This window comes from Schistocerca piceifrons, chromosome 1, assembly GCF_021461385.2.
Source record: "Schistocerca piceifrons isolate TAMUIC-IGC-003096 chromosome 1, iqSchPice1.1, whole genome shotgun sequence".
In the NCBI taxonomy this organism is placed as follows: Eukaryota; Metazoa; Arthropoda; class Insecta; order Orthoptera; family Acrididae; genus Schistocerca; species Schistocerca piceifrons.
The window spans coordinates 869,322,471-869,349,737 of NC_060138.1; the positions used below are offsets into that span (position 1 = coordinate 869,322,471).

General features: G+C 41.7%; 1 protein-coding gene across 1 annotated transcript in view; it reads right to left on the bottom strand.

The window, feature by feature from the left end:
• LOC124711457 (pyrimidodiazepine synthase-like) overlaps positions 1-27,267 on the bottom strand; it is a 117,733-nt gene that overhangs the window by 51,580 nt on the left and 38,886 nt on the right. The window contains exon 2 of the mRNA XM_047241554.1: positions 4,162-4,493. Within this exon, the coding sequence (XP_047097510.1) occupies positions 4,162-4,493 (332 nt within the window). The remainder of the gene's footprint in view (positions 1-4,161; positions 4,494-27,267) is intronic.

Genomic DNA, 27,267 nt, shown 5'->3' on the forward strand with positions numbered 1-27,267 from the left:
GGAAAATGGCAGCTACTAAAACTGTCAGATAGCTACATGAAATATTTTTAAAAGTCTGGGAAACAGAAGATTCACCAGAACATTAGAGACCATTAATTCGCCCAGCCACAAAGAAGGTGATAAAACTGACCGCGACCGCGACAACTATAAAGGAACTTCTTTCCTTCCAGTGACTTAAAAAATTATTTTAAAAGAATTACAAAACAGGCCGAAAAGCCAACGGGTGAGAGCACCAAGGAGGCTTTAGGAAAGAACAATCCTGTGTAAAACGAACTGTAATGTGAAACTTACAATTAGATGTAGAAGAACGAGGTCCAAAAGCATGTACATAACATTTGTACGTTTCAAAGAAGCATATGATTCGGTTCATGGGGAAACATTATTCAACACCTTAAAAGGAGTTGGGAACTGACAACAAATAAGCTGCATTCATAAAAAACACACTTACAATACAATATGCCAAATTAAATTATTAGGTGAAACCTCCAAGGCTTTTGAAATCGAAACTGTGGCAAGACAAGGAGATTACCTATCCGCCTTTCCGCTCAATTGTGCACTAGAAAAGGTAAACAGGGAATGGAGGAAAAGAACAGGAGAAGATGAAATTTAAAAAATCACCCTTGGAAGAAAAGGGGATAATCTGATTTCTGACTTCTCACATCGAACAACAGCAAGGGTAAACCATCCACTTCCAGTATTCCCTGTGCCGGCATAGAAGCTAAAATTAACTCGGTATCCGCGGAAAAAGATAGGTCCATTCAATATAACAGATTGGGCTTTGGCTTTTGCAGACGATCTTGCCATCTTAGCTGAATCTATGGAAGATGCAACAAGACGGAAAAAATCCTGCAAGAGACAGCTTCAAGACATGTCTACGTATATCTTTCGAAAATACGGAGTACATGACAGATGCGAAGGAGGCACCGAAACACGTGAAAATTGATTACGGAAGAATAAAAAAGACTACAAAATTTAAATATCTGGGTGAAATAATGAAATCAATTACTATATACAAAGAAGCTAACTTAGCAAGGTCAAGGAAACAAAAGACGTGTATAGCAAGAAGCCTATTTCTATAGATGCAAAACTGCGGTACAGTTAATACAACACTGTCACGCCTTTATAGTTCAGAATGCCTTTCGTTAAATACAGCTACACTGTTAGGTTTAATAGAAAGGAAAGGAAGAAAAGTAATCAAGAAAGTCTTGGGAGCAAAATACGAGAATGGAAAATGGAAATTTAGAAGTAATAAATAAATTTATGAAAAAATGGAACCAATAGCAAAAACCATGTGGAAGAGAAGAGCTGTGTTCTATGGACACCTAAAATGGCAAGATGAAAAGAGAGTAACAAAAAGTATTTTTAACTTTCTGGCAGAAACTCAAAAACAACAATGACATGGGTCAAAGCAGACCTGAGGGAAATAAAAATAACGAAGGAAGAAATACGAGAAAGAGAAAAATTCAAGCAAAAGCAAAAAGTTTCAAAGAATCCAGGAGAAAATAGATAAGGCAGACGCAACAGGAACAGAAGAAAAAATTAAAGACTACATACACATACACATACACACACACACACATACACACACACACACACACACACACACACACACACACATACACAACTTACATCAACACGCATATCGTCAAACAAAAAACAATTGAAAGCAAAAGCCGAGTAAGTTAAAATACTTACAGTAAGGAATGACACTGTAGACACAGAAACTGCAGTTACACTGCTGTATTTTAAAAACAGAATGACCATAAAGAAAACCGGAAGCTTTCATCCAGGTTGCTACACGAGAGAAAGCTACTTGTCTTGTAAATAATGAGTTACACACTGATCTGTAATTCCCTTTCTATCTTACCATAAAATCTTCAATGAACGGTTTTCTATCTAAAATCCACATATGCGAGCAAAAAAATCGTGCACTAATTCAGGACGTCCACTGACGACGCCTTATTTATAAGGTGAAACGCGTCTAGGTGTAAAAGTTAAAAAAAAACTTAATTTGCGGTGTGCAAAAGTCGTTTTCTTTTAAACTACTGCAATTTAGATATGTCGTTAGTTGCCTTTTGAATCTGGGTCTGTTATTCAGTTTTCTAATATAATAGGATCATTCCAGAGTGGGGTTTCTTCTAGTGAAGAGGACTTCGATAAAGTGAGTGTGTACTGCAACGGAGTGGGTCAGATGAGATTGTGCTCTAATAGGAATGAGTGCTTCTGCTGTGTTGTACTGACTAGAGTGTTAAGATCGAGGAGAGATATGAGAAACAGTATACGTAGATAAGACGGTACAGAAGCAGAGTGTATGGAAATCCCTGTTCTTGTCTGCACGTAGCTAGAATAGCTGTGCGTAATATGGTGAAATATGATGAAACAGTCGTATTTCACAGGCGTATCGAACGCAGCCGTTTGTCGCAAGTTCCAGAAGTTTGCTGAGAAAGACCTTACAGGATAACATCGCTATAATCGATAGTTAGAATTATAAGCGTTGTACAGCTTCCTTTTCCACGTCAAAAAGGAAGATGTTTTTATGTATGGGTAGGGTATGGAGGTAAGCGAATGCTTGACTGCATGCTTCCAGACTGCAGATATATACTCAGTCCACGGTAGCTTTTAGTCTATTAACGCACCTGGACTTTTTGCCGATGGAGTGAAACTGGTATTGGTCCCATTTAAAATTAAAGACGGTAGGGATTCGCGATATTTGGGCCTAATGACTCTAGAATGACCAACCAGGACAGCTTGGCTTTTGTACGGATTGAGCTTTAACCTTATACATTGCCCTATTTAATAGTGTACACGGTAAACATCGAAATTCTCGATATCTATCTTCAACTGTATTGGTTATGTGATTAGAAATAACTAATTTGTCAACACACGTACAATAGGACTGCACTGGTGACATGACTGACTTACAATGGGAATAACATATTGCCGAATCGTGGTGGACGCCTGATAATATCTGTCTCCATTACAGTCAAGCATTCGCTTATCTCCATGCCCTACCAATACATTAAAAACTCTTCCTTTTTGACGTGAAAAAAAAGCTGTGAAACGCTTACAATTTAAATTATCGATTTTCGCGATGTTATCAAAAGGCTCTGAGCACTATGGGACTTAACACAGCGATGTTATCCTGTAAGATCTTTCTCAGCAATGGAGCCGGGCACGATGAAATGTTAGCGAGGTCATGTATACGTACGAGCAAAATTATGCCACTGCACTTGGAGAGCAATTTATGCTGCTAAGTTTGACAAATAAAATATCGAAGCCGACATTGTCATAGGCTTTACTAAAGTCTAAGAATAACCGGAGAGTTGCTTCTCGTCTATTCATTGGAAGCTTCATTTCGTATGTTACTTTTATTAAAGCGAATGTTGTATAACGAAGTAGGCTGAAGATCATGTAATGACCGCTGGATCCTTCAAAGCGTTTACTGAAAGCTACGTAAGTGCTACGAAGTATATACGTCGACTGAGGTGTAATTTTCATAATATTAAACGAATTAGGGACCGATATTACAATTTTCTTCAGGTGAAGAATATCTCAAAAACAAAGGAAGATATCATGTTATGAGCTCAGAAATTAAACATTATCTTTGGCATGTGTTGAATTTCGGAACAATAACAAGTGGCTTGACCCAAGAAATTACCTTAATAAAACTCGCTCGGAAGAAAATACGAGGGCTATCCACAACGTACATTACGTTTTGGAATTAAAAATAAATAAAGTATTGGAAAATTTTTTATTATATACAGATGAAAGCCACACTTAAATACTACTTTTCTACATAGTTGCCATTTAAATTAAGGCACTTATCGTAGCGATGGACGAGCTTGGAAATTCCTTCGTCGTAAAATTCGGCCGCCCTCGTAGCAATAGTGGGATATAATTTACGAAAAACTTAGTAAATAAAATGACAAGAATACTGGAAGCAATTGTCCAAGCTCAAAAAATAAACAAAAATTATTGGTAAACATATTTCAGCCTACTTTTGTTTCTTATACGTGTATTTTAAGGCATGACTGTAAGCCAGAAATATATATTCTTGTTCCTTTTTTCTTTATGATAGATCACTGCAGTTCAATAAAACACCAAAAAATGAGAATATGTTATGATAATATAGTAGATAGCACATTTAAATTCTGGACAAACCTTCCCGAAAGTCTCCAGTAGCTGCTTGTGGTGAAGATTCTTATCCTGGTCAGTAGACCACAGGGGTGGTTCTGGGAACTTCTGGTCCAGGTAGTCCGATATGTCGAGGGACTCGACGACCACCTCGCCGCCACCTATCTCTAGGGCTGGCACTTTTGCCTCCGGATGCACTTTGCTGTACCACTCCGGCTTGTTCTTCAGGTTGATGTCCACCATTTCGAAGGGGACGCCCTTGGCAGCCAGGACGAGCCGCGCCCGCTGTGCGTACGGGCAGTACAGCATGGAGTAGAGTCGCAGCTTGCCAGCCTCCACTGGCGGCGGCTGCGGGTCGCCTGCCGACACGAACGCATCAAACCTGCTTTTGCTGTTGTTGCTGCTTTGTTGTATGCTGATAAAACTAAAATAGAAAATAGTGGATATGCGGTAAAATATCAACCATCTCCCGAAAAAAATGGGAGGAGGACGGGAGAATACGAGTAGTGGTTCTAGGCACTGACGTGTAAAATGGAAGGTGTTAGATTCGAAGGCGCTTGATTTCAAAGAGCTTGGTTATAGAGGTCTTTGTTAAGTGTGTTGATGATTATCTATGTAGGTTAATCTGGGCAACATTACAAGCAAGGTCCTTGTAAGCTCCCTAAAAACACTAGGGGAGTAAAAAGAAACACCATTGCAATTAACACAGCATCTGTTGTACGTAAATCATAAGATTTACACTACTGGCAATTAAAATTGCTACACCACGAAGATGACGTGCTACAGACGCGAAATTTAACCGACTGGAAGAAGATGCTGTGATATGCAAATGATTAGCTTTTCAGAGCACTCACACAAGGTTGGCGCCGGTTGCGACACCTACAACGTGCTGACATGAGGAAAGTTTCCAACCGATTTCTCATACACAAACAGCAGTTTACTGGCGTTGCCTGGTGAAACGCTGTTGTGATGCCTCGTGTAAGGAGGAGAAATGCGTACCATAACGTTTCCGATTTTGATAAAGGTCGGATTGTAGCCTATCGCGATTGCGGTTTATCGTATCGCGACATTGCTGCTCGCGTTGGTCGAGATCCAATGACTGTTAGCAGAATATGGAATCGGTGGGTTCAGGAGGGTAATACGGAACGCCGTACTGGATCCCAACGGCCTCGTAACACTAGCAGTCGAGATGACAGGCATCTTATCCGCTTGGCTGTAACGGATCATACGGCCACGTCTCGATTCCTAAGTCAACAGATGGGGACGTTTGCAAGACAACAACCATCTGCACGAACAGTTCGACGACGTTTGCAGCAGCATGGACTATCAGCTCGGAGACCATGGCTGCAGTTACCCTTGACGCTGCATCAGACAGCCTGCGATGGTCTACTCAACGACGAACCTGGGTGCACGAATGACAAAACGTCATTTTTTCAGATGAATCCAGGTTCTGTTTACAGCATCATGATGGTCGCATCCGTGTTTGGCGACATCGCGGTGAGCGCACATTGGAAGCGTATATTCGTCGTCACCATGCTGGCGTATCACCCGGCGTGATGGTATGGAGTGCCATTGGATACACGTCTCGGTCGCCTCTTGTTCGCATTGACGGCACTTTGAACAGTGGACGTTACATTTCAGATGTGTTACGACCTGTGGCTCTACCCTTCATTCGATCCCTGCAAAACCCTGCATTTTAGCAGGATAATGCACGACCGCATGTTGCAGGTCCTGTACGGGCCTTTCTGGGCACAGAAAATGTTCGACTGCTGCCCTGACCAGCGCATTCTCCAGATCTCGCACCAATTGAAAACGTCTGGTCAATGGTGGCCGAGCAACAATACGCCAGTCACTACTCTTGATGAACTGTGGTATCGTGTTGAAGCTGCATGGGCAGCTGTACCTGTACACGCCATCCAAGCTCAGTTTGACTCAATGCCCAGGCGTATCAATGCCGTTATTACGGCCAGAGGTGGTTGTTCTGGGTACTTATTTCTCAGGATCTATGCACCCAATTTGCGTGAAAATGTGATCACATGTCAGTTCTAGTATAATATATTTGTCCAATGAATACCCGTTTATCATCTGCATTTCTTCTTGGTGTAGCAATTTTAATGGCCAGTAGTGTAGTATTGACGTGTGTCGTGGACACAAAACCCAAATATCGGTACTATTATGTATACAATATAGGCTACATATTTCTCCTGGATGATAACTTATGAACTAACATATGAAGAGCGCCAAAGGCGAAGAGGTAGTTCATTTCGACTAAATGATCGTTGTAAATTTGTTGTACATCACACAGCAACTTCGTCGCTCGTAGCTTGCCTCCCTCTCATAGCACTCTCATACATATAATTCTGTGAGAAGCGGCCACAGATTTGCGCTCCAGTGGCATTTTTTGGGTTCCGTACCTTAACCGGTGGAAACTGAACCCTTAGAGGATCACTTTGTTGATCTGCTCTCTGTATATCTGTCTGTCTGTCTGTGTACTAAGACCTCTATTTTTCAGGAACAGATAGAGATACCAAGTCGACGTGTGCGTCATGTGCTAAGGGTCTACGATCTCTTGGCGGTGAAACAAATGTAAACTTCTAAGTGAGTGCAATCAAAAGATACAGCTACATACGTCACATATTTCGAAATTCGCGAAGTCACTCATCAAGACCTATAGATGAAGTAAATATATCAGGCTTGGCGGTATAGCGGCAAAGCGTAAGCCTGGAAATCGAGAAGTCGCTGGATCGAATCTCGGTTGGGCTAGGTCGTGCGGTAGCGTTCTCGCTTCCCACGCCAGGGTTCAGGGGTTCGATTCCCGGCGGGGGTCAGGGATTTTCTCTGCCTCGTGATGACTGGGTGATGTGTGATGTCCTTAGGTTAGTTAGGTTTAAGTAGTTCTAAGTTCTAGGGGACTCATGACCATAGATGTTAAGTCCCATAGTGCTCAGAGCCATTTTTTTTGGTTGGGCTATGGACTTTTTTTAACTAGCCTTCACCTCTGAAAGCGGTGAGAGCCTGTGTTAAACTATATGCTCCCTTTGTTAGCGAGAGGAACGTCGCCGAAGTGGCGTGTAATAGAAAGACTTGCACCATGCTATTGAGCCATACGTAATTATTATTATTATCATTATTATTATTTGTATATACAATAAAGTTTGTACGGAACTTTTAGAGCACAAGTCCTACTCACACTCGTCTGGCAAGAATTAATTTTGATACAGAGAGCATCCTCCGAAAGAACTCTACTAACAAGTATCATCAACGGGAAAAGCTGGCTTCTGACCAGTAAAAAGGCTGTGTTTAAACAAACAGATGACATCGAAGACAATCATGTGATTCTCCACGCATGTGATGTATCCATTCCAAGTCACATTAATACTGGTAATAATGATAGTTCCCTCGTGAATGCACCTAGAGGCACAACGCAGGTAATTCTGCAGCAATTTTGTGGTAAAAAAAGCAGATTAGGTTTTAGGAGCTCACCGACTATGGTGTAATTATAGGTGGAGAATGTTCAGAATGAAGAATTATCAAAATTATGGGACAGGCAACGGACCGTATTCTTTCCCTAGCAACCCTGGCGGAACAGAGTCCTGAACGGCCATTCTCCCCAATGCGAGTCCTGCGTGCTGCCAATGGGCCAACTTTCTCGGCCAAGGTTGTGTTACCATCGGCTCAGCCAGAAGCAGTCGTACCATTTCCAGCAGCTGACAGCTAAACTATTTGTGACGAGGTAGGCAATCAGAGCACTGTATCCCACGTTATGCCACCCAATTTCCGAGTGACTGAGATCTATTTCTTTAGTTCACATCTGAATCTGGGCCAATATATTTAATATTTAGAGGGACACAAGGCTGCTTTCTAGCCTGTAGCATTCTGAAACTATACTAAGCCTGATAATCACCGTCTTATCACTTTGACGAACAGTAGTGGATATACTGGGTGATCAAAAAGTCACTATAAATTTGAAAACTGAATAAATCACGGAATAATCTAGAGAGGTACAAATTGACACACATGCTTGGAATGACATGGTGTTTTATTAGACACAAAAAAATACAAACGTTCAAAAAACGTGCGACAGATGGCGATTCATCTGATCAGAATCGCAATAATTAGCATAACAAAGTAAGACAAAGCACAGATGCTGTTCTTCACAGGAAATGCTCAATATGTCCACCATGATTCCTCAACAATAGCTGTAGTTGAGGAATAATGTTGTGAACAGCACTGTAAAGCATGTCCGGAGTTATGTTGAGGCATTGGCGTCGGATGTTGTCTTTCAGCATCCCTAAAGATGTCGGTCGATCACGATACACTTGCGACTTCAGGTAACCCCAAAGCCAAAAATCGCATGGACTGCGGTCTGGGGAACTGGGAGGCCAAGCATGACGAAAGTGGCGGCTGAGCACACGATCATCACCAAACAACGCGCGCAAGAGATCTTTCACGGGTCTAGAAATACTTTATTTTTGTTTTTTTGTTCTAATAAAACCCCATGTCTTTCCAAGCATGTGTGCGAATTTTTACGTCTCTATCTACATTGGATAAGCAGCTGAGCAGCAAGTCGTATACTCCTAGCTCACTCGTTTGTTACATAGTTTAATTCTTAATTTCTTTGCGTGTTTTTGGTACTTGCATTGTTTAATTCATAAATTTCGGGCGTATTATAGTATTTGAGAGTTGTAGCATCGCGTTTTAGTACCTGAATAGTGTAAATTCGCGTAGTCGTTTGTCTACTGTTTTTGTTTTGAACGGTTAGTGTCGGTTGGTCACAGTCAGTGTGCTCCCTGCCGCCGTTGGATAAGCAGCTGAGCAGCAAGTCGTATACTCCTAGCTCACTCGTTTGTTACATAGTTTAATTCTTAATTTCTTTGCGTGTTTTTGGTACTTGCATTGTTTAATTCATAAATTTCGGGAGTATTATAGTATTTGAGAGTTGTAGGATCGCGTTTTAGTACCTGAATAGTGTAATTTCGCTTAGTCTCCTTCCGCCGCCGAGCAGTGTCAGCAGTGCGCAAGTAGCAGCATTACTGCATTTACTAGGCAATCTTGTATTTTAATAACCGTTTAAATTTTGTCGATTTGTTTGCGCTCTCTGTAGATTAGTTCAGACGTTCTTTGCAAAACAGTTTTTAGCATGGATAGGGACTGCAACTGCTGTGTTCGGATGCGGGCTGAGTTGGCATCCCTTCGCTCCCAGCTTCAGGCAGTGTTGGCTTCGGTCACACAGCTTGAGGCTGTTGCCAATGGGCATCACTGTAAGGGTCCGGATGGGGGTTTGTCGGGGACGGCCAGCTCGTCCCACGCATCCCCTGATCGGACTACGACTGTGGTTGCCCGGGATACTGCCCGCATTGAGGCTGATCCCTCACCTGTGGTAGAGTGGGAGGTCGTTTCAAGGTGTGGCAGGGGGCGAAAGACATTCCGGAGGGCTGAACGGAAAGCCTCTCCAGTTTGTCTGACGAACCGGTTTCAGGCTCTGTCTCAGGCTGATACTGATCTTCGGCCTGACATGGCTGCTTGTCCTGTTCCAGAGGTTGCCCCTCAGTCTGCAAGATCCAGGCAGTTGCAGAGGGTGGGCTTACTGGTAGTTGGGAGCTCCAATGTCAGGCGCGTAATGGGGCCCCTTAGGGAAATGGCAGCAAGAGAGGGGAAGAAAACCAATGTACACTCCGTGTGCATACCGGGGGGAGTCATTCCAGATGTGGAAAGGGTCCTTCCAGATGCCATAAAGGGTACAGGGTGCACCCATCTGCAGGTGGTCGCTCATGTCGGCACCAATGATGTGTGTCGCTATGGATCGGAGGAAATCCTCTCTGGCTTCCGGCGGCTATCTGATTTGGTGAAGACTGCCAGTCTCGCTAGCGGGATGAAAGCAGAGCTCACCATCTGCAGCATCGTCGACAGGACTGACTGCGGACCTTTGGTACAGAGCCGAGTGGAGGGTCTGAATCAGAGGCTGAGACGGTTCTGCGACCGTGTGGGCTGCAGATTCCTCGACTTGCGCCATAGGGTGGTGGGGTTTCGGGTTCCGCTGGATAGGTCAGGAGTCCACTACACGCAACATGCGGCTACACGGGTAGCAGGGGTTGTGTGGCGTGGGCTGGGCGGTTTTTTAGGTTAGATGGCGTTGGGCAAGTACAGAAAGGGCAACAGCCTCAACGGGTGCGGGGCAAAGTCAGGACGTGCGGGGAACAAGCAGCAATCGGTATTGTAATTGTCAACTGTCGAAGCTGCGTTGGTAAAGTACCGGAACTTCAAGCGCTGATAGAAAGCACCGAAGCTGAAATCGTTATAGGTGCAGAAAGCTGGCTTTAGCCAGAGATAAATTCTGCCGAAATTTTTACAAAGGTACAGACGGTGTTTAGAAAGGATAGATTGCATGCAACCGGTGGTGGAGTGTTCGTCGCTGTTAGTAGTAGTTTATCCTGTAGTGAAGTAGAAGTGGATAGTTCCTGTGAATTATTATGGGTGGAGGTTACACTAAACAACCGAACTAGGTTAATAATTGGCTCCTTTTACCGACCTCCCGACTCAGCAGCATTAGTAGCAGAACAACTGACAGAAAATTTGGAATACATTTCACATAAATTTTCTCAGCATGTTATAGTCTTAGGTGGAGATTTCAATTTACCAGATATAGACTGGGACACTCAGATGTTTAGGACGGGTGGTAGGGACAGAGCATCGAGTGACATTATACTGAGTGCACTATCCGAAAATTACCTCGAGCAATTAAACAGAGAACCGACTCGTGGAGATAACATCTTGGACCTACTGATAACAAACAGACCCGAACTTTTTGACTCTGTATGTACAGAACAGGGAATCAGTGATCATAAGGCCGTTGCAGCATCCCTGAATATGGAAGTTAATAGGAATATAAAAAAAGGGAGGAAGGTTTATCTGTTTAGCAAGAGTAATAGAAGGCAGATTTCAGACTACCTAACAGATCAAAACGAAAATTTCTGTTCCGACACTGACAATGTTGAGTGTTTATGGAAAAAGTTCAAGGCAATCGTAAAATGCATTTTAGACAGGTACGTGCCGAGTAAAACTGTGAGGGACGGGAAAAACCCACCGTGGTACAACAACAAAGTTAGGAAACTACTGCGAAAGCAAAGACAGCTCCACTCCAAGTTTAAACGCAGCCAAAACCTCTCAGACAAACAGAAGCTAAACGATGTCAAAGTTAGCGTAAGGAGGGCTATGCGTGAAGCGTTCATTGAATTCGAAAGTGAAATTCTATGTACCGACTTGACAGAAAATCCTAGGAAGTTCTGGTCTTACGTTAAATCAGTAAGTGGCTCGAAACAGCATATCCAGACACTACGGGATGATGATGGCATTGAAACAGAGGATGACACGCGTAAAGCTGCAATACTAAACACCTTTTTCCAAAGCTGTTTCACAGAGGAAGACCGCACTGCAGATCCTTCTCTAAATCCTCGCACAAACGAAAAAATGGCTGACATCGAAATAAGTGTCCAAGGAATAGAAAAGCAACTGGAATCACTCAATAGAGGAAAGTCCACTGGACCTGACGGGATACCAATTCGATTCTACACAGAGTACGCGAAAGAACTTGCCCCCCTTCTAACAGCCGTGTACCGCAAGTCTCTAGAGGAACGGAGGGTTCCAAATGATTGGAAAAGATATCTCTTACGTCGATCTCTTGTAGAATTTTAGAACATGTTTTTTGCTCGCGTATCATGTCATTTCTGGAAACCCAGAATCTACTATGTAGGAATCAACATGGATTCCGGAAACAGCGATCGTGTGAGACCCAACTCGCCTTATTTGTTCATGAGACCCAGAAAATATTAGATACAGGCTCCCAGGTAGATGCTATTTTTCTTGACTTCCGGAAGGCGTTCGATACAGTTCCGCACTGTCGCCTGATAAACGAAGTAAGAGCCTACGGAATATCAGACCAGCTGTGTGGCTGGATTGAAGAGTTTTTAGCAAACAGAACACAGCATGTTGTTATCAATGGAGAGACGTCTACAGACGTTAAAGTAACCTCTGGCGTGCCACAGGGGAGTGTTATGGGACCATTGCTTTTCACAATATATATAAATGACTTAGTAGATAGTGTCGGAAGTTCCATGCGGCTTTTCGCGGATGATGCTGTAGTATACAGAGAAGTTGCAGCATTAGAAAATTGTAGCGAAATGCAGGAAGATCTGCAGCGGATAGGCACTTGGTGCAGGGAGTGGCAACTGACCCTTAACATAGACAAATGTAATGTATTGCGAATACATAGAAAGAAGGATCCTTTATTGTATGATTATATGATAGCGGAACAAACACTGGTAGCAGTTACTTCTGTAAAAGATCTGGGAGTATGCGTGCGGAACGATTTGAAGTGGAATGATCATATACAATTAATTGTTGGTAAGGCGGGTACCAGGTTGAGATTCACTGGGAGAGTGCTTAGAAAATGTAGTCAATCAACAAAGGAGGTGGCTTACAAAACACTCGTTCGACCTATACTTGAGTATTGCTCATCAGTGTGGGATCCGTACCAGATCGGTCTGACGGAGGAGATAGAGAAGATCCAAAGAAGAGCGGCGCGTTTCGTCACAGGGTTATTTGGTAACCGTGATAGCGTTACGGAGATGTTTAATAAACTCAAGTGGCAGACTCTGCAAGAGAGGCGCTCTGCATCGCGGTGTAGCTTGCTCGCCAGGTTTCGAGAGGGTGCGTTTCTGGATGAGGTATCGAATATATTGCTTCCCCCTACTTACACCTCCCGAGGAGATCACGAATGTAAAATTAGAGAGATTAGAGCGCGCACGGAGGCTTTCAGACAGTCGTTCTTCCCGCGAACCATACGCGACTGGAACAGGAAAGGGAGGTAATGACAGTGGCACGTAAAGTGCCCTCCGCCACACACCGTTGGGTGGCTTGCGGAGTATCAATGTAGATGTAGTAGATGTAGATATTCCGTGATACTGACTTTTTGATCACTCGCTATATTTGAGTACGATATTGCAGTGCCTGTGTCAATCTGAATTACAATAGAAAGTTCCTTCTGGCATGCATGCAGTTAAATTGCATTGTGCCGGCCGTTGTGACCGAGCGGTTCTAGGTCCTTCAGTCCGGAACTGCGCTGCTGCTACGGTCGCAGGTTCGAATCCTGTCTCGGGCATGGACGTGTGTGATGTTCTTGGGTTACTTAGGTTTAAGTAGTTCTAAGTCCAGTGGACTGATGACCTCAGATGTTGCATGGGGGCTTAATTAAATAGAATGCAAATATTTTTAATTTTAGTCGCTGACTGTCCGGTTACGAAGTCTCGTAACCGGTTGGCCCTGAGTAGTATTAGTACACAATCTGACTGCATAGAATAACAACAAAGAAAGAAAGGAAATTTCCGTTAACACAATTAATTAATTAAGTCCCCAGAAACTATAAAAGCTACGAAACAACAAAGCACAAGTGTAACTGTTCTGTGTGTGGAAGTGTGATTCAACGTACACAACTGGCACGGTTCTTCCTCAATACGACAAGGTATTTTAAGCACCATTTACACTGAAGTAATTAAAAAAACCAGAAATACTATGATTGCACATAGAAATCAGAATTACACTCTAATACATGAACGCAAGCCAGATGCTTTGTTGACTGAACCTGTGACCAAGAAGCATTGTTATTTAGGAAATTTGAAAAACAAAAATTTTTCATTACTTCATATATACTGACGAAAAAATACACTCTGATCATTACAACATCCCCAATCGAACAGCATCGGCTGTCTAGCCCATCAGAACAACTGCACACGACATGCTCACAACTAATACTGCTATCGACATCCTCTCAACAAGCACAAACCACGGCAACTTCTCAACCACTACTTCCCACAGCAACTTCTGAACAAGCACTGCCAGTGGAGGCGGCGAAATAAAACTCTTTGGCGCAATCTCTGGCGCTGTGACTCAGTGTAGCCACCTTTCATATGCCCCTCCTCCACGGGCTAGAATTTGATGGTATTTTTGCCAGCATTGGTGGTGAAAATACCACCAAATTCGTCAAAAAAATACAGACAAATATAAAAGTTAATATTAATACGTAAATATCACATAACTAGATAAATTTTGGCTTTGCACTGACCCTTCAATAACCTAATTTATAAAATACAGTAAGGAATACAAATGCTTGCATACATGTGATTGTACATAATAGTTTACACAAGTATCATGTGGTTAAACAATTCAATCAATAGCGTCAGCAATGAGGAATATGTGCAGGTAAGAGTCTCATAACATTTCATAAACAGTAAATATACAAAAAATCAGTTTATACAAATATTCACATAAAATCCTTTCAATAGTTCAATAAACAAGTAGCACTCCTCAGGGAAGTTGACAGTTCCAACAGTAGCACCCAGCAATGGTCAACAGGTGAAAATAGCAGTCTCATAACATTTCATCAGCAGTAATTAAACAGCTCCAACAGTGGCATCCAGCAATGGCGGGCAGGCGCAGACACCAACAAGTGACATCATTTCAGTAGAAACAGTTCCATCAGTGGCACCCAGCAATGACGAGCAGGCGCAGACACCAACAAGTGACATCATTTCAGTAGAAACAGTTCCATCAGTGGCACCCAGCAATGTTAAACAGGTGCAGACAGCAACAAGTGACATTATGTCAGTAGAAGCAGTTCCATCAGTGGCACCCAGCAATGTTGAACAGGTGCAAGTAAAAGTCCATAATATTCACTATCACTAATCAGACAATTCATCAGAGTTCATTAGCAGAAATTAAACATTTCCAAGTGGCACCCATCATGTTGAACAAGTGCAGGTAACAGTCCATAATATTCGCTATCACTAATCAGAGAGTTCATCAGAGTTCATTAGCAGAAATTAAACATTTCCAAGTGGCACCCACCAATGTTAATATGTGTAACCACGAACAACAGTTTGAATGCACACACAATTGCTTTTACAAAATTATCATCAATGCTCTTACACTAAACACACAAATAATAATAAACACACAAATGATATCAGATAATTGTCATATTAAATATTACAAATACACAAATATCAGTAAACCTATAATATTTATGGGTGTCAGTGTGAGCCACAACAAACAAGTAAAATAATATTTAGGAGATAGGTCGGTACCAATTATTTGGGATTAGGAAAGGAAAACACACAAAACACACTCACTCATCTTTCATCCACATTTAAGTACTACTGTGTAGTTGAATAGTGTTAACTGTGTAAATGCAATTCTGTCAAAATTTGATGTTCAACATGTGTATCAAGTAGTAGTGGCAACAGTTAATAATAGTTAGTCAACGTCATAGTCATCATGTCAAGACCAATGTTTGCCAAGCCAAATCAAAATGTACAGTTGCTGAACAACTGTCAGTGTGCCAAGATATGCAATTACTTCCTCTCTCCAAAAAAAAAGGAAATACTGCTTATTGATTTAACAAAGTGTGTGTGTAGACAATCTTCCTTCCACTTGAGTGTTCTAGTCTGCCATCTTCATCCTCCTTGTTCCATATAAACCAACAAAAAAATATGCTCCTCACTTACTTTACCTCTTATCCATCAAAACTCCAATAATCATCAGCATCACATAATCTTAATACTTCAATACTACCTCTTACGTCGATACATATAAACCTTATCATCAATATCATTTACCTTACCTCTTGTCCACCAAAACTCCAATAATCATCTACTTCACACAATCTCAATACCTCAATAATACCTCCTCAATACGTCGATACATATAAACTTCATCACCAATATCATTTCACTTCCATAACAACTCTTTCCTCTAGTCAGTCTCCTCGAACAAGTACAGATAAAATCCTAGTGCAAACTTCAATTCATCATCCCATACAATCCGAAGACACAATGTCCACACACAACCTCTGTGTAATCCATTTGACCCAAATCTTCTACTCATTATGAATTATAAAATACATTTTGGTTACCTTGCCCATCATTAAATAAAAGAAATGCGTCGTACACGACCTCTAACAGCCTTTAGTTTGAATAACTCTCAGTAAGTAAGTACGAGTATGGAGTGTGAATGATCGTAATATTTCACAGTGTGTACACCACTTCAAGAATCATGGCAAAACAGAAGCAAACATGTGGAGTATTTCTTGTGTCAAGTGTCACTTGCTATTTCAAACGCTCACGAAGAATGCAGTGTAATAACTGTCAATGGTCTAAACCTAGTGTTGGTATGTCATGTCGTTAGCTTCCTTCCTATTAGCATAAATTTATACAGCTTCCATAAAACCTCCAGCTCATGTGATTTCAATGAAGTTTCTTGTACCAATGTCTTTCGTAGAATTATAACAGTTCATTTTCTTATCTTAAAATATAAGGCACTGAGCGTAAGCAAAACATGCAATAGCGAGTAAATATACCAGTAGAGAACAGAATGTTAACAAGTGGATGTAGCACAATTCCTACAACGAGGCTCTGCCAAGCGAACAATCTATAATTAATACCATAGTGTGACCTAAACTCCATGTTCGTACACAGTATATCAGCATTTCTATATACCAAATTAAAGAGTAGTTATGACAACAAACAGAAATGTATAAGTATGCAATCCATACGCAAAGCAGCAAATATATATCTTACATAATAAACAGGTCATTAGTATCATATCAGCATAAGCAAATAAATGTTCATATGTAATCTCAATAAGTAAACATGAAGGCGCAAGCAGATAAATCACAAAGTATAACATACGTACATAACTGTATCAGCACAACTAGTTAGGTGACAATTATAATTTAAATAAATAAGCACAGCAGGCACATAACAAAAAAAAATGTGACATCAGTGAAAAAGCAGTGCAGCCAAGCGATGCATAACATACACAAATAACAACCCTGTTCATTAATAAAACATTGTCAAAATCAGCAAATGTACGCAAGCACGTCGCTTCACAAGTAAATTCATAGAACATAAAATTTAGCACAAAGTACAAATCACGTAATCGCGAGCAGCAAATTACGTCTAAAGTACGTACCTAAGTGGAAATATGTTACCTGAAAAATAAACTCAATTAATAGTTACCTTTTTAGTTTATTAGTTTCTTCTTCGAAATTACATTCTTCCTGAAATTTTCTCGATAGCAAGTCCTCTTAACGTCGGACACACACAGAATTTACCTGAAGTTCTTAAATATTTTATACAGCTGTATCCTGAAAAATATTGAACGTTAATAACATAATTTATCAAGTCACTATAGCTTTATACTGAATTTATTCGGAGAAATTAGACTGTGTATTTGTTTACGGCTGTCAGTGCATTCGCACTCAGCGCTCGATCAGCTGTAGGTACGCGTGACGTAGGAGGTAATTGTTTGTGGTCAACGATTGCCTTGTGCGCCGCTCAGACTTGACTGTTGCTTTGAGTATGTGCCGCCGCCGGAACACATCGCGGTATCCTTGTATTCTCTGCATGTTTATGTATAACTGTTAATTTCTCAAAAGCATGTCATTCCACAAAAATTTTAACGTTCGATATATGATGTATTCCCTTAGAGCGTCGAGATTTAAGAGTTTCTACTTCGACAGTGTTATCATGAATAATTTTGCGAACTCTATATGGACCGTTATAAAGCAGAAAAAATTTGCGACACAAGCCCTTTCCTTTGTGAGACAAACGATGAGACTTAATTAACACCTTTTGACCAACTGACAAGGTTTTTAAACGACCAGGATGTTTAGCTGATTTCTCTCTTCTAGCAGCCGCAGATGCAACATTTTGCAGAGCCAGGTTAACAACTTCAGAATGCCGCAGTTTCCGTGTAGGCGGAAAAGGAACTATTTCTGAAATGCGATTTGTCGGTGCTTTGTTTTTTAATATCAATATAGGCGGTGAAGAAGTTGAATCATTAGGGAGTTCATTCAGAATGTTTTGAAAAATATGAAGATGCTGATCCCAAGTTCTGTGATTCTGATGACAATAAAGTCGACACAGTTTATTGATTTCCTTCATCCATCTCTCTCAAGCGTTAGATTGAGGGTGAAAAAGTGAAATGAAAATTGGTTTAATCTTATGACGCCGTTGAGTATGAAGCCAAATTTTAGAGCGAAACTGTGATCCATTATCTGATATAACTTTATCAACATGACCCACTTCTTTAAGAATTTTGATGAAAGCATTAGATACTGAACGAGCTGTTGCTTTGCGTAAAGGTGTAAAACACACATATTTTGATGTCAATTCCACTGCTACCAAAATGTACGCAAAACCATTAGTAGAACGAACCACTGGACCGAACAAATCGACTGCGGCCATCTACTTTAATTTCGCTGGAATGATAGGAAACAATGGTGCTCTGTGAGAAATAGTTGGCGGCTTAGCCTTTTGACATAATTTGCCTTTGGCAAGAGCAAATCGAATATGTTTTTTTCCATATTACTGAAGTAGCAATTTTCTCGTAATTTATGAAAGCATTTTCTGGGACCAAAGTGTGCATAACCGAAATGTGTATACCAAATCAATTTATTAACCCATTCATCAGGAATACAAACTAACCAAACAGAGTTGACGACCGATTTTCGTTTAAAAAGAATATCATTGCGAACTAAATAATACTGTCTAATCGCTACGCTTTCCTTTCTCCTCCACTTCTCCTTAATGTCCTTCCAGACTGGATCCTTATTTTGCTCCTTAGCGATGTCCTGGAGCGAAGACGAAATAAAATTTTCAAACGCAACACCTTTAATATACACTCCTGGAAATTGAAATAAGAACACCGTGAATTCATTGTCCCAGGAAGGGGAAACTTTATTGACACATTCCTGGGGTCAGATACATCACATGATCACACTGACAGAACCACAGGCACATAGACACAGGCAACAGAGCATGCACAATGTCGGCACTAGTACAGTGTATATCCACCTTTCGCAGCAATGCAGGCTGCTATTCTCCCATGGAGACGATCGTAGAGATGCTGGATGTAGTCCTGTGGAACGGCTTGCCATGCCATTTCCACCTTGCGCCTCAGTTGGACCAGCGTTCGTGCTGGATGTGCAGACCGCGTGAGACGACGCTTCATCCAGTCCCAAACATGCTCAATGGGGGACAGATCCGGAGATCTTGCTGGCCAGGGTAGTTGACTTACACCTTCTAGAGCACGTTGGGTGGCACGGGATACATGCGGACGTGCATTGTCCTGTTGGAACAGCAAGTTCCCTTGCCGGTCTAGGAATGGTAGAACGATGGGTTCGATGACGGTTTGGATGTACCGTGCACTATTCAGTGTCCCCTCGACGATCACCAGTGGTGTACGGCCAGTGTAGGAGATCGCTCCCCACACCATGATGCCGGGTGTTGGCCCTGTGTGCCTCGGTCGTATGCAGTCCTGATTGTGGCGCTCACCTGCACGGCGCCAAACACGCATACGACCATCATTGGCACCAAGGCAGAAGCGACTCTCATCGCTGAAGACGACACGTCTCCATTCGTCCCTCCATTCACGCCTGTCGCGACACCACTGGAGGCGGGCTGCACGATGTTGGGGCGTGAGCGGAAGACGGCCTAACGGTGTGCGGGACCGTAGCCCAGCTTCATGGAGACGGTTGCGAATGGTCCTCGCCGATACCCCAGGAGCAACAGTGTCCCTAACTTGCTGGGAAGTGGCGGTGCGGTCCCCTACGGCACTGCGTAGGATCCTACGGTCTTGGCGTGCATCCGTGCGTCGCTGCGGTCCGGTCCCAGGTCGACGGGCACGTGCATCTTCCGCCGACCACTGGCGACAACATCGATGTATTGTGGAGACCTCACGCCCCACGTGTTGAGCAATTCGGCGGTACGTCCACCCGGCCTCCCGCATGCCCACTGTACGCCCTCGCTCAAAGTCCGTCAACTGCACATACGGTTCACGTCCACGCTGTCGCGGCATGCTACCAGTGTTAAAGACTGCGATGGAGCTCCGTATGCCACGGCAAACTGGCTGACACTGACGGCGGCGGTGCACAAATGCTGCGCAGCTAGCGCCATTCGACGGCCAACACCGCGGTTCCTGGTGTGTCCGCTGTGCCGTGCATGTGATCATTGCTTGTACAGCCCTCTCGCAGTGTCCGGAGCAAGTATGGTGGGTCTGACACACCAGTATCAATGTGTCTTTTTTTCCATTTCCAGGAGTGTACATCAAACAATAATTGTTTTCCTTGCAGTCCTCCTCAGCACTTTGTTTCAAACCCATAGGTTCACGTGATAAAGCATCAGCAATAATATTTGAGGAACCCTGTATGTAAACAATACTAAAGTCAAATTCCTGTAGATACAGCGCCCATCGTGACAATCTTCCATGAGTTAATTTTGTTGACATAAGAAATTCCAGAGCTCGATGATCGGTGTAAACCTTAGTATGTCTCCCATACAAAAATGTCCGAAATTTTGTGAAAGCCCAAACAACAGCCAAGGCTTCAAGTTCCGTAATCGAATAATTCTTTTCTGATTTAGAGAGAACACGGCTTCCAAATGCAATAGTTTTCTGTACTACAACGCCGTTTTCTTCTATCTCTTGAAATAAGTGTGCACCTAGGCCTTTGTATGATGAGTCCGTCGCCAAACAAAACTCTTGAGATAAATCCGGATGTGAAAGAAGTGGAGCAGCAACTAAAGCATCACGAAGTTGTTCAAATTCTGATTGAGCTTCCTCACCCCAACACCAATTAGAATTCTTTCCAGATAGTTCACATAAACGAGGTGTGGCCAAATCGTCCAATCTAACAAAACGTCTAAGAAAATTACAGACACCAAGGAAACTACGAACATCACGTTTTGTAGTAGGAACAGCATAATTACGAATAGCGTCTAGTTTCTCTGGATCAGGAAGAATACCTTCTGTAGAAATAATATGACCAAGAAATTTCACCTGAGAACGACCAAATTCAGATTTTTCCAAATTCACTGTAATACCAACTCTTGCAAAAATAAGTAGTAATGATTCCAAAATTTTGTTATGCTCACTCCAAGAACGTTTAACAATAAGAATATCGTCAACATATGAAGTAATATTGTCACGAAGATAAACAGGTAAAATTTCGTTTAAACTACGAATGAATGCTGCTGAAGATACAGTAGGTCCAGACGATAATTTCCGAAATCACTTTTGGGTAAAATAGTCATATCCGGTTATTCTTTACTGACTCCTTTTCTAGATAGATTGATAATCGAAGAGTTGTTTTGATAGATACAAAGAATAGTAGAAGAGTAGGCAGCGGTGCAGAAAACTAAAAGGGAAATAGCACCACTACAGCTCGGGGCCCTGTGCACGCTACGGCACATATGCACTTAGCGTAGTGAATCCTCTGAGGACTTACATAGCCGCACATAAATATAAATTCCAATTTGTGACTTAGTGGCCAATTTGGTGGAAGTGCGTACATAAATTGATCTAACCATGAACATAGATGTATGTCATTCTTAGAATTGCGAAAGATCTTAAATTTCCGAACAGTTAAAAAGTGTTTATAGTCAAAGTTTTCGCCTCGTGGCGACAAAGACCTACCGCGTCTATCCCAGTCCGAAAGTCGATTATTGTCAAGTTCGCGCGCCTGGCGCTCTCTTGTTGCATCTCGTAAATGAAATACATTATTATCTTCAAAACCCGCTGCTCTCGGTGATTCCAAATTTCTTCTACCGTCTTTTCCTACGATTTCGCTTTCAATTTGTTTGACTTGCTTTTGTAACGCCTCAAATTCCCTTTTAACGCGTTCATTAAATTTTCCATGATTTTCAACATGTTTATTTATGTTCTGGTACTCTTCGATTTCTGCAAATAGCAATGGAGCTGTATCATCTGAATCTCTGTCCCCATTTAAACTAAAACTTGTCAATTTATCTGAAATCTTCTCAACTCTTTCCGATAAGTCAACTATTTGTTCTTTGTGTTTATTTATGTCTTCCGTAAGTGTCGCGACTCGGGTTTCAGTATTGACACATTTAGTAGTTAACTGTTCATATTGTTGTGTTAGGTTATTTATTCTGTCATTTGGCAAAAATTTGAACTGTTATAATTCTACGAAAGACATTGGTACAATATTCTTTCAAATATTTCTTCCTTATCGTGTGCACGTTGTAAATTTAACTCTGAAAATTTTTGTACTATCACGCGATCTCTTTCTTCTGTTCTCTATCCTGTTCATTTTGTTTAATTTCTGTTGAAATTAATCTATTATTGTGAGAATTCAGAATCGGTTGTACTTCATCTCTAATTTATCTTTTTAATTCATCTTTCATGTTTTTAAAACATGTCCCTATTCGTGAGTGTAACTGTGTTTCCATTGTTACCATATCAGTTTCTACCCATGTTGCCACTGTTTTTAATTCAGATCCTAACTGTGATCCCAGTGAGCTTAACCGTGTTTCCATTGTTCCCATATTAGTTTTAATTGTTCCTATTTGAGATCCCAGTGAGTCTAACAGTGTTTCCATTGTTCCCATATCAGTTTTAATTTCAGATCGTAACTGTGATCCCACTGTTTTTAATTCAGATCCCAAATTAAAGATTGCACTCATCAACTGCTCCATATTAACTGGTTCGAAATTATTTTCACCCCTAACATTTCCCGCAAAACCAACTTCTTCCGTCAAAGCTGTGAAGCTATCTGTGTTCGATACTATTCCAGAATCTTCTGTCGTTAATCTCGTATTCGGAAAATTTTTTGATTGTGAAAAATTTTGAACTGGTTCCGGCCTATTTTCCCGACTTATTAAATTGTTTTCAACTTCATTATTCACCATACTGTTCTCCTGTGTTGGCGAGTTCGCCATGTCAACAATTTTGTCATTTTCCCTATCCATCATTTTTGCCTTTTTCATCGATCGCGTAATCATTTACAAAACATACAAAACTCGTCACTATACGAAAATTACACACAATGATACTTTATCTCCAACAATACCATTCACACGAAATGCTTTCCGACAAACACGATTAACGAACAATTGAAATCTTCATAATTGCACAAAATTGTCAAACCCGTATACAAGACATCAAAATTAAATTCTGCAAAAATACCATTAGAAGAATGACAAGACAACTACAAATGTTCAATTACCAAATCTACACATGCAATATAGACTACAATTACTAAACTACGAATTACTACAACAATACTACTGTCTGCTATTTTTACTATCAAAAGAAATCCAAGGATGGATCCGAAGCAGCGGTCGCCACGTGCATGGGGGCTTAATTAAATAGAATGCAAATATTTTTAATTTTAGTCGCTGACTGTCCGGTTACGAAGTCTCGTAACCGGTTGGCCCTGAGTAGTATTAGTACGCAATCTGACTGCATAGAATAACAACAAAGAATGAAAGGAAATTTCCGCTAACACAATTAATTAATTAAGTCCCCAGAAACTATAAAAGCTACGAAACAACAAAGCACAAGTGTAACTGTTCTGTGTGTGGAATTGTGATTCAACGTACACATCTGGCACTGTTCTTTCTCAATACGACAAGGTATCTTAAGTACCATTTACACTGAAGTAATTAAAAAAAAAAAAAAAAACCAGAAATACTATGATTTCACATAGAAATCAGAATTACACTGTGATACATGAACACAAGCCAGATGCTTTGTTGACTGAACCTGTGACCAAGAAGCATTGTTATTTAGGAAATTTGAAATACAAAAATTTTTTATTACCTCATATATACTGACGAAAAAATACACTCTGATCATTACAACATCCCCAATCGAACAGCATCGGCTGTCTATCCCATCAGAACAACTGCACACGACATGCTCACAACTAGTACTGCTATCGACATCCTCTCAACAAGTACAAACCACGGCAACTTCTCAACCACTACTTCCCACAGCAACTTCTGAGCAAGCACTGCCAGTGAAGGCGGCGGAATAAAACTCTTTGGCGCAATCTCTGGCGCTGTGACTCAGTGTAGCCACCTTTCAATGTTAAGTCCCATAGTGCTCAGAGCCATTTGAACCAGCCTTAGGTTAGTTGAAGCGCCTAGAACCTCTCGCCCACTCCTGCCGGCAAATACATTTCGAAACGCCAATTAGAAACAAGAAGCAGTATTTTGTGGATACGTGAACATGGCGATTTTAGGTGAGGGAGTTTTAGACTGTCTGGAACTGATAGGAGTTGGGCCTGTGCTACTTCATTCATAACACTGACAATCTCAGCAAACAAGTGATTTGTGTTCTGCAGTTGTCTTTTTGTTGTACGTTACTCGTTGCTTTCTTTCCTTACTTGAAATAAGTAAAGAGCCATCACGCGGTTACAGTACGACTCCTGTCACTATTGTCAAAAAATGGTTCAAATGGCTCTGAGCACTATGGGACTCAACTGCTGAGGTCATTAGTCCCCTAGAACTTAGAACTAGTTAAACCTAACTAACCTAAGGACATCACAAACATCCATACCCGAGGCAGGATTCGAACCTGCGACGGTAGCGGTCTTGCGGTTCCAGACTGCAGCGCCTTTAACCGCGCGGCCACTTCGGCCGGCTCACTATTGTCAATGCTGCATTAGCAGAAGCGGAAATTTCGAATGTGGACCCCCTATTACATTAGCATCGTCTTGCTGCCAATGTTGCACGACTGTTTTTCCAAAACTGCCCCGAAGTTGATTGAAAACCAGAATAAAAAGTGAAATCAAATCAGGATAATTAATCCTCAGCGTCGATAAGTGAAATATGTAGCAGTACTAGTGACTGCCAGTATTTAACTAACATAGGTTATATTTCCATACTGAATTGCATATTCACCTATATAAGAAAGCTGTATGATAGCAAGTTGTCCATAACAGAGTGCGGGCGGTTGCGCCGTGTGTCATAAAACACCAGGAAACGGCCGCAGCAAATTTCAAGGAAAGAGCTGGCAACATGTGCAAAGGAACCCCGGCAGACCAGGCTCAACAGTCTTTGAGGAAGTCCGCCAAGGGTCATATGCCAATACACAACCCGTCTACCATTGAGCCGCATGTACCGAATGGACAGAGAGAGAGAGAGAAAAAAAAAGTACACTCTGCCACATACCAGACATAAATGCGAGTTAATATTGCATTACCTGTGCTATGTTGAATGTTTCAAGACTCTAGCTCATTGAGAAGTTAGTTTAAAATCAACTGCAAAATTTGTACCGCACAGACAAACAGACAACAAAGCGACCTAATGAAAACGTGTTACAAGGATGCGTAATGAGACCGTCGCACTGCAACTTCCTTGCGCGAACCATAGAGCAACCACCACCGCCACACCTTAGCAAAAAATCTTGTCGAGAACCAGAGAAAATTAGGATACTACGTAAAATTGCTAACTGGGTCGAATGCTTTTATTCAGCCACTCGACCAATCTGGTACAAAACGACAGCTCAAGTTAGAGATCTCGCGTTATGAAATCGTTCATGCAGAAGGATTGTACAAACATACCGTCGTTTCACTGTCGCACAGACTTCCGTATGGAACATATAGTAATATGCATCCCATATGTAGAGAAGGAACTGAATAAGCTGAAGACAAGTAAGTTGCCAGATCAGGATGGAATCTCATTTCTGTTTAACAAAGGGTACTCTACGGCGTTGGTCCGTTGCTGAACTTTCATTTATCGGGAATCTCTCGTCAGCGCAATGTCCCAAGCGACTGGAAAAAAAGCGCTGGTAACTCCTGTATGTAAGAAGAGTACAAAAACGGACCCGCAAAATTACGAACCAATATCCTTAACATCGATTTGCCCCAGAACTCTTCAATATAGTCTCACGTTGAATAAACTAATTTTTCTTGGGACAGAAAAGCTTCTCTGCACAAGCCAGCACGGTTTTAGAAAGCTCCGCTCTTACACAACTCAGCCCTTTTCACACATGATATACTCGAACTATGGATAGAGGGCTATAGGTAGTTTTCATATTCGGAAAATTCCTAAAAGCGTTTGGGATGGTGCCCCACTGCAGATTCAATACAAAGGTACAGCACATGGAATATGTTCCCAGATATGTGTGTGGCTCGAGGACTTCCCCAGAGACAAGGTATCGTCAGGAACGCACCAGGCAAGTAGGACAGAACCACTATTATTCTCTATGTATATACATGATCTGAAGGGCAGGGTGAGCAGCAACCTTCAGCTATTTACTGATGACGTGTGGTGCGCGAGTGACTGTAGGAGGGTACAAGATCACATAGACGAAATTTCTAATTTATATTATGTATGGCGTCTAGCTCTAAAGAAGTTAATGCAAATGAGTGAGGAAAAAACCCCGCAATATTCGAATACTCCATTGTAGTGAGCTGCTTGACATTGTAAAGGCTGTTAAATATTAGACATGCCGTTGCAAAGCGATATGAAATGAAATAAGCATGTAATGATTGCAGTGGGGAAAGTGAATGATCGACTTTGGTTTATTGGGAAAACTTTGGGAAGTCTGGTTAATCTGTTTTGTTACCTGTTAGTTCGATCAATACGCAGGTATTACGGAGATGCTTCGAGAACTCAAATGGGAAACCCTGGAGGAAAGGCGACATTCTCTTCGGGCGAACACGATTGAGAATATTCAGAGAAACGGCTTTTGAAGCCGTAAAAGTACATTTCGCCTAAGGGCCACGAAGATAAGAGAAATCAGGGCTCGTTAGGAGGCATATAGACAGTCGTTTTGCCCTCGCTCTATCTGCGAGTGGAACAGGAAAGGAAGTGACTGGTAGTGATACAAGGTACCCTCCTCCACCTACCATAAGGTGGCTTGCGAAGTACATTTGTAGACGAAGAGGAGATTTTTTAAATTAGAATGTGGTGATAGATTACAGTGCCAAAAGCGTAGGAATTCGTAGGTAGCGAATCAAATTGTGAACAACACGGTAACATCAGCTCCCAGAGAGAAAATATCTTAGTGGAATTGTTGTAGGAGCGGTGCGCCAGTGGTGTATTGATTCGCTAGCGGTAGGAGCTGCGAAACAGAGCTATGTTTGTTCGTCTGCGGTTAGAGCCATGTAACGCAAGTAAGCTATGTCAAACGTCGGAAGAACCGGTTCGATGACTATAGGAGCAGCGGAAAAGCGAGATAAGTGAGTGTAGACATACAGAATATGTCGGAAGCGATTATACCTAAGCACCAAGTGAGACCAGGAGTTTACGTACCACAAGCACTGATTAT